Below are 13620 nucleotides of genomic sequence, written 5' to 3'. Positions count from 1 at the left end.
TCTATATATAACTTATATTGATAGGTTGAGTTTCCTAAAACAGTAATAATTGTTTGAATTTACTTTTCATGACGAAAAACTAACCCAATAGCGTTGAACCTATAACCTTACAATTTAAAAGATTTTGCTCTCACCCGAACTTTGTAATGCCAAGAAACTAAAGCAAATGTGATTACATTCGTTGCTGCTGAACAACACTAGGAACAAAGTTCAAAGCAAGTTTAAGGCTTTAATAGAGGGTGTAGATTCAAAGTAGACATAGCAATGCAGAAATATGTACATGACCCTATTATCAACTACTGTCGGTTCCCTGAGTTGTATACCCTTTCTTCCAGAATCCCATGATTACTTATGGAACACCACCTGAAGCTTTAGCTGGTGGCAAAAGCGATTTGGCTCAAGTCAGCAAAAGCCACACAACCTCTCCAAGAACTCAAAGACACACCCTGAAGCTTGTTATTTGTGCAAGCTCACGGACACAGTTTATTGTTTTAAGAATGCTCACCAACATTAAGCAACAATTGAGAGGATTTGGATGTGATTACTCACTTGTTCAACTGGAATTGACCGAAAAAAGACCAAACAATGTTGGTGGTTAAGTAGAAAGTCACTGGAGAATGCTCGAATTTGCTGTGAACAACAACCAGCCAGTCCATCAGAATTGCTCTCATGTTTTCATTGATCTCACGCTGTGAATCCATATAGTGATGAGGGTGATTCTCAAGCTGCATTACACGTGTGTTATTAGTTAGAGACTAACTGATACTAAAAACGATGCTATAAACAAGGGGACAGTCTAATCAATACCTTTGGTTTATTAATCAAACCACAAGCAGCCTGGAATCACCAACAAGATACCTAAGAACAAACAGACTATACCATGAACTAAAAATGGCCTCCACAAATCATGTAATCAACAAAGAATGGAAGCAGGTTTGCTTCTAGGCTTCTAGCAATAAGGACTGAGGAGAGAGTTGGTGCTGCTTTCTTCTTCTTCTCAGGCTTAGCCTTTCCAATCCAGCTTTCCACTGTGTCCGGGCAGATATTGATAACTCCCTTGGGATTTGGCTTAACAATAACAGCTTTCGCCAAGAACAGCAGGAGCTCCGTTTAGGGATTTCAAGCCCTGTAGTTCTCATTTGCTGCTGCAGTCTGTTCATTAGTGACCAACTGAGCCTGGAAATCTATCTGCAGATAAACTCAAAGTAACAAAAACAATTCGAAAGGGAAAAAATAGGAACTACTCAAAAGTCAAAATTATATTCATAATCTTGAATTCTTGATTGCTACAATGACCTTGTAAAGGGGCACTGTTTGGCATAGGGATTTTGGCAATAGGTAATGTGCTCCCCTTGACAAGGTTTCCCTCCTTAAATGAACTCATACATGGATCATGAATTCATGATTGATAAATGAACCCAGATGGTTGATAAGTGGACTCATACATGGCTCATGATTCAAAAAACCTCAAGTCCTCTACACCAGCACATTGATTCTAAGCCAAAGCACCAATTGACAATGATCTCATACTCGCAATCCTACTAGTAACCAACATAAAGCAGAAAGCTTCAAAACATTGACATAGCAAACAAATTGCAAAGTTTACTCTAAAGGGCAGGATGACAATCAGATTCTGCTGATCCAAAATGCTTGAGGTAAGCATCAGCAAGCTTCTGACCCAACTGAATTTGAGCCTTGGTGGTCAAGTGAAGATGATCCTCTTTCAGCTCCGATCCCTTAGCATCCACACACACAACATTCTCAACCTTCATTCCCAATTGAACCTCCCTAATTTTCTCCAAGTACTTCCCATCTCCAGAGCAAATAGCCACCTTATAAATACGAATAAAGTCATCACATTTTCGAAACTGAGTTAGAATTAAGCTAAAGTTCGAACTACAACAACTAATAACCGAAAATGGTAAACTGGGCGATGAACATTAGTGATCAAATATTCGAAATTGAGTTAGAATCAAGCTTAGATCATGAACCTGGACTATTGGAAGTGAAGGCAAAGCAAGATCATGTCGCACATTCTCAATAAGCCTAACCATGTTCCCGTGGTACACATCAACATCATGCTGAGACGACGTGTCGCTCTCCCCCTGATACCACAGCAACCCTTTGATCTCTCCCCCGTTCTTCACGCTCTCACGCGCCCTCTTCACCATGTTCTCATAGAGATGCTCCCCACGCGCCCACTCCTTGATCGCCGTACCGCCGACCGCGCACGGCACCAGCCCGATCCTCCCCTCCCCCACGCGCCCCCGCACCGCGTTGGCGAACGACATTCCCGGACCGACGCCGCACACCTTCCTGGCGTCGATGTCAGCGTGGAGAGGCTCACGCGCCGCCTCCCAGTGGAGGTGAGCGTTGAGGCGGAGGATGGAAGGGTCGGGCTGCGACTCGGGAGGAACGACGCCGTCCCAATGCTGGTAGTGGTGGCGGGTGTGGTCGCGGAGCACGCCGCCCCGACCCGCCATGTTGCTCTGGCCCGAGAGAATGAAGATCTGCTCCGGCGATTCCATTTCCGGGGTTTTCGGATTGAGGTGGGAAAACGACGTGTCGGGTTTTGTTTCTGGAATGAGCGAGGGCTCGGGTTTAAATGGACTTGGTGAGTGGGGCCCGATGGAGGGTTTGCTCACAACGGTGTCGTTTCGCTTTTCCGTGTTATTCTTTGGCTAGAAATAGGAGTGGAAGTGTGGAACAATGAACAAGAGCATAAGTTCATCGTCAGAAGAATCAGAATCAGTATCAGTATCAGAATTGTAACCCAAACCCATGACTGTTTATTAGAGGGTGTAGAGAGGTTTCAATAGTTTGAAGAAAAGAGGATGAATATCAATATATCATTTAGGCAATTAGCAATATACACATACCGGATATATAGGAATAACGTAGAAAATTAAGGGAGGTGGAGACTGGAGAACTAATTTTGGTCGAAGAATTTAACACTAGAAGCAATCTCAGTTTATCCATGGAGGGAAAAGTGAAAATTTTCCCGCGTAAATGCTATTGTTCCCAAACTTCCCGCGAAAAATGAAAGTGAAAACTTTGAGCTCACAATTACCTTGTTTTTGGGAATCCTCCTCCTCCTCCTCTTCATCATCATTGTCATCGTCGTCGTTATCGTCGTCGTCTTTGTTGATGAGATAGCTAGCCATGAGAATGCACAACATGCGATTTAACCGAGCCCGCCTTTCGATAGCGGCCTTCGTTTCATCAAGACAAAGTTTCCAAAGCCTTGAAGCACGAAAGCGAGAAGAAGATGGATTGCGAGTTGGGTCATCTTGGCCTTGGGAGTTCATGGTTGTGGAGACTGGAGAGGATGTGGCCAGAGAAGTTGAAAGGAGAAATGGGAGGGAAATGAAAACGGTGAAGAAGGTGATGTGTTGTGTGGCCATTTGTAGCGAGATATTGAAGATTCAAGGTCTGAGTAAAGGGCAAGTGTGCAGGTCTGCAAAGGCCCTGCAGTTATGATGTCGTTTTTCTTGTTTGACGTCATACACAGTTCTCCTAGTGGTGGTCGTTTACCGTAGCTTGTGTTGTCTAATGTCAATCTAGTGCATTTAATGCTCATCGTGGGGTTGTTGATTTTCCCTCTCCATTTGCACATCACTAGTCTCCCCTTCTCTCACTTTTCTGGTGATGAACATACTGTGATTAGATAGCTAGATGTTGTGATTAGTTTAGTTCAAATCTTGTACAGTAGAGTAAGTGTTGTTTGGTTGTTTTATGTTTTGAGTCTTATGCTATATATATTAGCTTCTTCGTGTATGTTGTGACTCATGAAATTCAGTCCCTCTAAGTTCATAGCTCTCTAAATTTCAACATTGTATCATAGCAGTGATCCATTCTTGGACCTTCTTCTGCTCATTCATCCATTATGTTTCTTCTTTTTCATTAATCAAGACTAGTGGAAACAATACAAATCAATCTTCTTCTGGTGTGAAATCATCAGATGTCACTTATCCAAACACTAGCATGCGTCTAACCTCCTCTCTGTTGAATTCATTCAACTACATATCATGGGCAAATGTCATGACTCTAGCTATTTGAGGTAGATCCAAGTAGAGTTTTCTTAGTGATAAGGCAAAAAAGCCTGCAGCTTCTTCTCCATACTATGAGGCTTGGCTTGCACAAGATCATATTGTGAGAACATGGATCATAAACTCTATAGAGCCTCAGATTCAGAAGATCTTTCAATTCTCACCATTTGCAGCTGCTATGTGGAATGCTATCAAGAAGATGTATGGTGATCTCAACAACTCTGCAAGGGTTTTTCAACTAAAAAGAGAAATTGTAGAACTTCAACAGAGAAATCTTCCTTTCATTGAGCATTTTGGTAATCTCACAACTAAATGGAATGAGCTTGACTAGTACCGACCACTCACTACTGATCATGATACCCTTCTGAAAAGGCAAGAAGAAGATCAAATGTTTGAGCTCCTCTCTAGCCTTGGACATGAGTATGAGGATCTCATAAGCCATGTTTTGATGTCATCCTCTCTTTCATCACTTTCAGTTGTTTCCAGTATCATACAATGAGAAGAAACTAGAAAAAAGGTCATGTGTGCTGAAGTTGTTGTGAGAAGTGCAGAACCTAGCTCATTTGAATCTAGAGCCTTTGCTGCTTCAAGGCCTTATAGAGGCAGAAGACCTGATCTGAAGTGTACTCAATGTGAGAGCATTGGAAGATCAGTCATTGGTCATCAACATGGAACATGCTGGATTTTACATCTGAGCTTAAGCCAAAGAATTTCAGTGATAAGGGGAAGATGAAGCAGACCTACACTCCAAAAGCCAATTGTTCTAGCAGTGATGGTTCTACTGGGTTGAAAAGTTTCACTGCTAATCCTATTTCTCTCATTAATGAATTTGCAAACTTCATATCTCATAAACAAGGCAACAATGGAAAAAGGAGACAACACTGATATGCTATGCAAGTTTGCAGGTTTTCTTGCTGAGTCTGATCTGGCCAAATATGAGAATATTCTAGGTATCATTTGTGTTATCCCATTTGCTTTGGAACTGAGCAAGAATCATGATTTTTGGATTATTGACTCATGTGTCACTAGGCATATGTCAAATAATTATGATGATTTGGGGATTTTGTGTCATTTAGTAAACCTTCTCGTGTCTCAGTTGCAAATGGCAAGCAAGTTCCTATCATGGGAAAAGGAAATCTTTCCTTGTTTTCTGATCATAAAAAATCATCAAGTTTATATGTGCCTTCATTTCCATTCAAATTGCTATCAGTTGGAAAAATTATTCAATTTCTTGACTGTTTAGTCACCTTTTCAACTCATAAGGTGATTTTTCAAGATCGAGTTACTCTGATGAAGATTGGTGAAGGCTTCTACTTAAATGACATTTACTACATTTCCACATCTCCCCGATTTTCAAAGAGTCTTTTTGTTGCTTCTATGTTCTCCAGTCAACAGCAGTTGTGGCATATGCGCCTTGCTCATCCATCTTCACATGTTTTATTGTTTTTGTTTCCAAACTCTTGTAAACCTAGTCAAGAATGTGAAGTTTGTCACAAATTTAAGTCAACTAAGTTACCATTTTCTATTTCCAGTTCTAGAGCAACTCAACCTTTTGAGATTGTTCATTCTGATGTATATGGACCTGCAAAGGTGCAATCTTTTGATGGCTATAAATTATATGTCACTTTTATTGATGATTATTCCTGAACTACATTTGTATATCTTTTTAAGGCTAAATTTGAAGTGGCCAAATGTTCTGAAGATTTTCATAATTTAATCTCAAATCATTTTTCTTCAAAATCAGCATTTTAAGATTAGACAATGGTACTTAATACACATCCAAAATTATGCAAGATTATCTCAGTGCTCATGGAATATTGCATCAAACAAGTTGTGTTGGCACTCCACAACAAAATGGAGTTTTTGAAAGAAAAAATATAGACCTTCTTGAGAAAACAAGGGCTCTACTAATTCAATCAAATGTTCCTAAGAAGTACTGGTCACATACAATTCAAACTGCTGCATATCTCATAAATCGTTTGCCGAGTAGGGTTCTCAATTTTAAGTCTCCATTCGAAGTTTTGAATGACAAGAAAATTAGCATTGATCATTTGGTTATGTCTGCTATGTGCATATTCAAAAGAACCATAGAGACAAACTTGGACCTAGAGCTGCAAGATGTGTGTTCTTAGGATATTATTCTTCCTAAAAGGGGTACAAGTGTTATTGCCTTGAAACAAGAGATGTTAGATTTGATGAATCTAATTTATTTTTCCAATCTAACAATGATGACTTTCAGGGAGAGCTTTTTGAGACTATAACTCTAAATTATGCAATTCTACATAATTATGCATATCAAGGTGAAATGAAGAAAATGAGAGTCTAGTTCAAAGTGATGATGATGATGATGAAATTGATACTGGCCATGATGAAACATATCAAAATGTCACTTCTCCAAGACAAGATGTTGATGCTCATCTTGAGCCCACTGTAGCTCAGAGAAGGTTTCCTAGTCGGACTAGAAAAACTTCAACTCGTTTAGATGGTTTTGTTCATTATGAACCTAAGCACCCTCTTGGTAACACTGTAGTTTCTAGCAAAATGTTTGCGTCTCATTTTTCTTTTCTATCTAAGATGAGTTAGATCAAAGAGATAAAATCATTTGAAGAAGCTTCTTCCTCACCTATTTGGAATAAGGCAATGAATGAGGAGCTTACAGCTTTGAATGACAATAAAACATGGAGCATTGTGCAGCTGCTTAAAGGTCAAAAAGTCGTTGGAGCTAGATGGATATACAAGATCAAATTTCACTCTGATGAAACTATTGAAAGATGCAAAGCCATGTTAGTTGCTCGTGGCTTTACTCAAACATATGGTGTGGATTACAAGGGGACATTTGCTCCAGTAACTAAGATGAACACAATTAGAGTCTTGTTGTTTGTTGTTATTAATAGTGGCTGGAATTTATTCCAAATAGATGCCAAAAATGCTTTTTTACATGGTGACATTGAGGAAGATGTTTATATGAGATTGCCTCCTGGACATGAGCTTGAAAAAGAACCATGTCTTGTTTGCAAACTGCATAAAGCTATCTATGGTCTGAAACAGTATCCTAGAGCATGGTATTCCAAGCTTAGCTCAGTTTTGTATTCATCTGGTTTTAAGAGGTGTCATGGTGATTCTTCAATGTTCATCAGGAATGGAACTCATGGCCATCTTGTTATTTTGGTATATGTTGATGACTTGATCATTACAGGTGATAATGATGATAAAATCAGAGCTCTTAAATCATCTCTTCATTCATCCTTTTCCATTAAAGATCTTGGAAAGCTTAGATACTTTCTTGGTATTGATTTGGATCATGTTCCATCTGGTTTGTTTATAAACCAACGAAAGTATATTCTAGATCTATTAGATGAAGCTGATATGAAGGATAGCAAGCCTGCCAAGTCTCCCCTTCCCAGTCAATTCAAAATTGATGAAGAATCTCATGTTTTTCCAAATGTTTCTTATTATCAGTGATTGGTTGGCAGGTTAATTTACTTAACCATTACTCGACCTGATATTGCACATGTTGTGAGCATTGTGAGTCAGTTTATGCATGCTCCTTGTGTTCATCATTTTCATTTGGTTAAAAGAATTATTCATTACTTAAAAGGCTCTGCAACTAGAGGATTGGTTATGACAAAGCATGATCATTTCAAATTGGAAGGCTACAATGACTCTGATTGGGCAAGTAACAAATGTGATATAAAGTCCACTACTGGCTACTGCATCTTTATTAGGGGTAACTTAGTGACTTGGAAGAGCAAGAAACAGTATGTTATGGCTCGTTCCAGCACGGAGGCATAGTATAGAGCAATGGATGCAACTGCCTTCGAACTAATTTGGTTAAAATCGATTCTTTGTGACGTGGGAATTACATGTCATTATCCAATCACTCTCTATTGTGATAACCAGGCAGCAATCCATATAGCTGCTAATCCTATTTTTCATGAAAAGACAAAGCACATTGAGGTGAATTGCCATTTTGTTCGTGATCAAGTACAATCCAAGGTTTTGCAGACTACATATATCAGGTCCAGTGATCAGCTTGCTGATCTGTTTACAAACGATATTTCTTATGCTCAATTTGATTGGCTATTGTCCAAGGTCTAAGTGAGGGGAAGTATTGAAGATTCAAGGTCTAAGTGATTATGCAAGGTGCTGCAGAGGTCTGCAAGGCAAGTGTGCAGGTCTGCAAAGGCCCTGCAGTTATGATGTCGTTTTTCTTGTTTGACGTCATACACATTTCTCCTAGTGGTTGTCGTTTACCGCAACTTGTGTCGTCTAATGTCAATCTAGTGCATTTAATGCTCATCGTGGGGTTGTTGATTTTCCCTCTCCATTTGCACATCACTAATCTCCCATTTCTCACTTTTCTGGTGATGAACATATTGTGATTAGATAGCTAGTTGTTGTGATTAGTTAGAGTAAGTGGTGTTTTGTTGTTTTATGTTTTGAGTCTTCTGCTATATATAGCAGCTTCTTCTTGTATGTTATTACTCATGAAATATACATTCAGTCCCTCTAAGTTCATAGCTCTCTAAATTTCAACACGGTAACAATAACAAGCAGTGAAAGGATTAAAATTGGATGATTGATATCACTTTGTCTGGTGCCTTTGTCCATTGATATCACTATGATACTGCTAGTGCACTAAATGTGAGTCGATGTGACAGATCCTGCTTAATTACAACTAAGACTAAGCTTGGCTAATTCATTCCTGACCTAATTGGGTAACGTCTGCTTAAACTTAACACATCATGGATGGTATGGACTAATCTTACAAGGGAGTTGAACACACATGAAATTTACATCACAAGATCGACCATTATAACTGATTGGCAAAATACCTGATGCGTAGACAATATGTATTTGAAGTTTTAAAACCACATATCATTTTACTTAGCAGTGGAATCTAGCTATTGGATTCATATGTGCATTGTGTCATGTTTGTGTTTATGCACCAACAATTGGTGTTTTCTTTTGCTAGGGAAGTATTTTACCCCAAAACCATCTCACACCATTGCAATGTTACCATCTTACACCATTGTAATTTACCGTTTCTACAAAAATAGAAGCACTGTTTAATTTGTTGATCAATTTTGATTGACCAGGGCACCAGGCAAACATAAATACAATCGCTTTTTCTCACATAGCTTATTAAACTACATGAACAACATTAATCTTAATATCTTATGCTTTTTCCATCAAACATTGTAGCTAGCTAGTCAACAAAGCAAATCCTTTTACATAACACCACTTTTACTTTTGAGACACCTCGAAATACATTATTATTGGCACGAAGAAATACTTTTCTCTAGCACCTGGAGGACTTCTTTCATGGTTGGTCTTTTTTGCGGGACAAAACTAGCACAACTAAACCCAAGCTTCAAGCAAGCCTGCAATACATCTTCCCTACCCTCCACTTCAGCCCTAATCGCCATGTCGACCATCACCAAAACCCGGTTTTTCTCCCCCATCAGCGAACCGGCGGTCCACTGGTCCGCCAACTCCCTTTCCGAAAATACCCTACCCGTGAGAAGCTCTAGTAAAACTATACCAAAAGAATACACATCCCACTTGGGGTTCGGCCTCAAGTTCTTCAATGACTCCGGGGCTTGATAGAGCGACAATGCACCTCCGGCAGAGGATGTCGCAATGGGGCTGCCGGCAACAGGGAGTAGCATATCATTCATACCTTCGCGACCCCCTGCGGACTTTAGGCTTCCGAAATACCCTCGGGCAGAACCGCTACCTTTGTGACTGATCATTCCACCCAACATCAGCCTGTCAAGGCCAAAATCGCTGATTACAGGGTCGAAATCCGAGTTTAGAAGAATGTTGCTTGGTTTTATATTTCCATGCACATTTTTCTTCTCGTGGATGTAGCCTAGCCCCCGGGCAATACCTCTCGCTATCTTCAACCGAACTTCTAGAGGCAGATGGTATGGAGATGAACCTGCTTTTCCTGCAAATTAATAAGAGAATGTTCATATGATGAAGAAGCCCTGTTCATAAATTTTCATACCAAACTGATGGTCTACAAAAAGAAACATTGACACAAGCCATTTATATTTAGCAAGATCAGCTCGATAGTGCGTACCCTACATCCCATACAACAAGTGAAGGCTGCAAAAGTATGCATGTGAATAGCTTTGTTTGTGACATTGGGTAGGTAGTAATAATTCTGAAGTGAAAACAAGTAAAGGTCCATATGTGACAAGGTAAAAAAAAAACTTTAGAGTCGGAAAATACACCATCCCAGAGTCAAAGTTAGGCTGTAGATTTGGTGAAACAAAGATGTACCATAGATTCTCTGGGCTTCCTAGTTCTGCAATTTGCCGTAAAAAGATTGTCGTGTATTTTCTTCTTTCATGGTTCACGTGCTTCTCTATGTGAATAATGGATCTCACAGTCACAGGGTCTAGTGATTAGGAAACTAATTAACATTAGTACCTAATGCTAATCTTCTCTATTATAATGTGGGATTAGGACATTGGCCTCTGGGGTTTCATAAAAAGACTACAAACCAAATTGTTAAGTGGAGGTAAAGGTGAGTACAAAACAAGCCTCCAGAGATCCCAGGCACCCAAGAAATAAACAAACAAAGAAACACAACAATGCCCTTGCTAAATCTTGAAGACAACTCAACTGGTTTTGATGAGTACAAAAACAAAGTTATATGAAATATCATTTCCACCTTTTCCAAATTTTCAAGTTTAAGTTTGGACCCAAATGAAGATTGGTGCCAGTCTTTTAACATTTAGTCTTTGTTTTCTGAGCACATTTGAAAATATAGTAATTCCCAAAAAAATGTAATGTTGTGAAAGAAATCATATGGCATAGAAAACAGAATGTACTTGTGTGAACTTAAGTCAATATTCGTGTCTAGCACTCTAGTAGTACTTCAATCACTAAAGATGTTAATCATGTTATTTACTAATGATATGTAGTACATCGTTCATCGTAATGGTAAAACCGACTATATACTTGGGAAAAATGAAAAATTTAGAACCCATAATAGCCTTCATTGTGAAGGTAAAATGTTTTTTTGTTGCGAAATTATAGTTTTTATACTTGGGTAAAGTTGAAGTATGAATTACTCTAGTGCTAATGTAAATTATGTAATTGCCAAAAAGAATTAGCAATGGCATTGAAAATACGAAAAAGCGTATTTTAGCACAAAAACAAATAATTACACTAACATACGCGGCAAATGAAAAAGAAAGGGAGAAACAGAGCCCGGAGCAGAGGGACTTACTGTTAATGGTTCCGGCGAGGCTGCCATTGGAGACATAGTCATATATCACAAGCTTCTCATCTTCTCCCCAATAAAACCCACGAACTCTCACCAAATTCGGGTGCCTCATCTTCGCAATGGCCCTCACTTGGTTCTCGAAATCCCTCATCTTCTCCACCACACTCTCCCCAATCCTCCTCACCGCAAGCGCCGTCTTGTCTTCCAGCACTGCCTTGTACACAATGCTCGGACCACTCGCACCCAAAACATACGCCGAGGCCTTCAGCAATGTCTCTAGATCAAGCTCCGGCTCTCCGTCCACGGTTATAAGCACACCACGCTTTGAGTTTTCGCCGCTTAGATTTGTTTGCTCAATTGATTGCTCGTCGTGGTCGCTGTCTGAGCTGGTTGCTTCCGACGTCTCTTCTCCTTTGATTGTAAGACACGACCATGCAGATGGTTTTGTTGCAGCTGCGTCGAATTTAGTGACCATGTCTGGCTTCTTCTCCAGGTCGGATGGTGAATTGGAAGTTGAGTTGGGGTTGTTCTTTGACTTCTTCCTGACTTGGTAGACGTAGAGAATGACCAGTCCAATGATGGTTATACCGGCTAAGTCCCCCACTATTATTCCGGTGATCATAACTGGTTTTAACCCGGTTTGGCTTTTGGTCTGTATACTACTTGGCGTTCCGGAAGTGTTGGTTTCTGGGTTTGAGTCGAGTGTTTTGGGAATGGCTGCAATGGCCGGAGAAGATGAGGTCACATTTGGAGGAGTGGACAGTGTAGAAGGAATTGCACAGAGTTTCTTCAACGGTTTGCCGCAAAGGTCATTATTTCCGGCAAACTGCTCTGTTTTCTGGCTCAGCAAAGCTTCCGAATCCGGGATTGGTCCGGTTAAGTTGTTGAAGGAGAGATCAATGGTTGAGTTTACTGAGATATGCTCTGCAAATTCTGACGGTATCTTTCCTCCAATCTTGTTGTAAGAGAGGTTTAAATAGCGGAAATTGTTTCCACCGAAGTCGAGAGGCAGAGAACCATTGAGAAGATTTGAAGAGAGATCTAAAACCTCAACGGAGTTAAACCCGGTTGGAACATTACCAGCGAAGTAGTTGCTTCTCAGAGAAACTACAGTGAGGTTCTGCAGAGAAGTGAGATTTTGAGGGACTTTTCCGGCCAGAGCATTGTCAGAGATGTTGAGAAGCTGAAGGCTTTTGAGATCACCAATGGACTCAGGAAGCTCACCGGAGATGACATTGTTCGAGAGAGAAAGCACCTGAAGTTCAGAGGCATTGAGAACAGTTTTAGGCAGAGACCCATTAAAGAAATTGTTGGAAAGATCAAGATGGGCAAGGTGCTCAAGCAATCCCAACTCTTCAGCTATGGAACCCAGAAGCTGACTATTTGGGAGGACCAAGCTTGTGACTCTGAACATGTCACTGGTTCCTGGGTTCCCAAGCTGGGTGCATGTGACTCCACTCCATGAACAAGGTGTCTCATCCTCATAGTTCCAGCTCTCCAAGACTGAAAGTGGATCACTGAGGATGGCGTACTTGAAAGCAAGCAAGAACACTCCATCTGAGTTGAGAGACAATGAGGGCACTGCAAGAATCAAAAGGGAAACAAGCCTCCACCAGAAACAAAGCTTTTGTGTTTTGGAGCTCATCATGGTTTCTTGAACTGGCATAGCATGCTGGGTTCTACAAGCTCATGGAGTACAAAAAGGGCTGTGCTTGCTGTGAATGTGAGAAAGACAGGGGATAAACAGAACAGAGATGGTGACCAACTACAAGATGTTGCTTTGGGTCACCAAATCTGAGGATGAAAGGGAAGCTAGCTTTGGTTTAAGCTGCTTGAACTATGATGAATAATGAAGGTTGGTAGCAATAGAAGATGGTGTGAAATTCTGAGCAGTTGATAATGATGAAGGGGGGGAGTTAAAACTTTAACCAAAGAGGGAAATGACAACAAAGAGAGACTGGTTGTGGGTCACTGGCAAATTCTGAGTAAAACTTTTGGTAAACTATCTTCTTGGATAAAGAGACTAGAGAGGAGGAAGGGGAATCTTGTTTCTGCTATTGGACAAGGGACAACCAAGTGAGTTGGAGCCCATAACAGGTTGTAGAGGAACTTAAGGCCATCTCCGACCCAGGGCTATTCCGCTATTGTGCCACAATTCACATTCGGATGCATCCTAACTAATATGTTGAAATCTACTCACGACCGTCTTAAATCTAAAAGATTTAGGTTTCTCGAATTCACGAGAAGTTCTGTAATCAATTAGAATAATTAAGAAAACTCAAAAGTTTATTGATATAAAAATTGTCCAAATATAAAAAAAGATGATGC

The 13620-nt window shown here is 40.2% G+C and overlaps 2 protein-coding genes across 2 annotated transcripts; both read right to left on the bottom strand.

The window, feature by feature from the left end:
- Nucleotides 1–1247: 1247 nt before the first annotated feature.
- LOC126782513 (probable carbohydrate esterase At4g34215) lies at nt 1248–3308 on the bottom strand. The gene is made up of 4 exons (XM_050507771.1): nt 3071–3308; nt 2880–2929; nt 1992–2681; nt 1248–1832 (listed from the first exon to the last, which is right to left on the bottom strand). Exons 1-4 carry the CDS (start codon nt 3306–3308, stop codon nt 1608–1610), a joined length of 1203 nt encoding a protein of 400 aa, XP_050363728.1. The 3' UTR covers nt 1248–1607.
- Nucleotides 3309–9112: 5804 nt separating this feature from the next.
- LOC126782990 (receptor protein kinase-like protein At4g34220) lies at nt 9113–13229 on the bottom strand. Its single transcript, XM_050508364.1, has 2 exons — nt 11296–13229; nt 9113–10002 (listed from the first exon to the last, which is right to left on the bottom strand). Exons 1-2 carry the CDS (start codon nt 12956–12958, stop codon nt 9326–9328), a joined length of 2340 nt encoding a protein of 779 aa, XP_050364321.1. The 5' UTR covers nt 12959–13229; the 3' UTR covers nt 9113–9325.
- Nucleotides 13230–13620: the final 391 nt, after the last annotated feature.

The sequence above is a fragment of the Argentina anserina genome, chromosome 2, assembly GCF_933775445.1.
Source record: "Argentina anserina chromosome 2, drPotAnse1.1, whole genome shotgun sequence".
NCBI classification, from domain to species: domain Eukaryota; kingdom Viridiplantae; phylum Streptophyta; class Magnoliopsida; order Rosales; family Rosaceae; genus Argentina; species Argentina anserina.
Note: the sequence above shows the minus strand (reverse complement) of the source record. Positions and strands in the feature narration are given on the sequence as shown.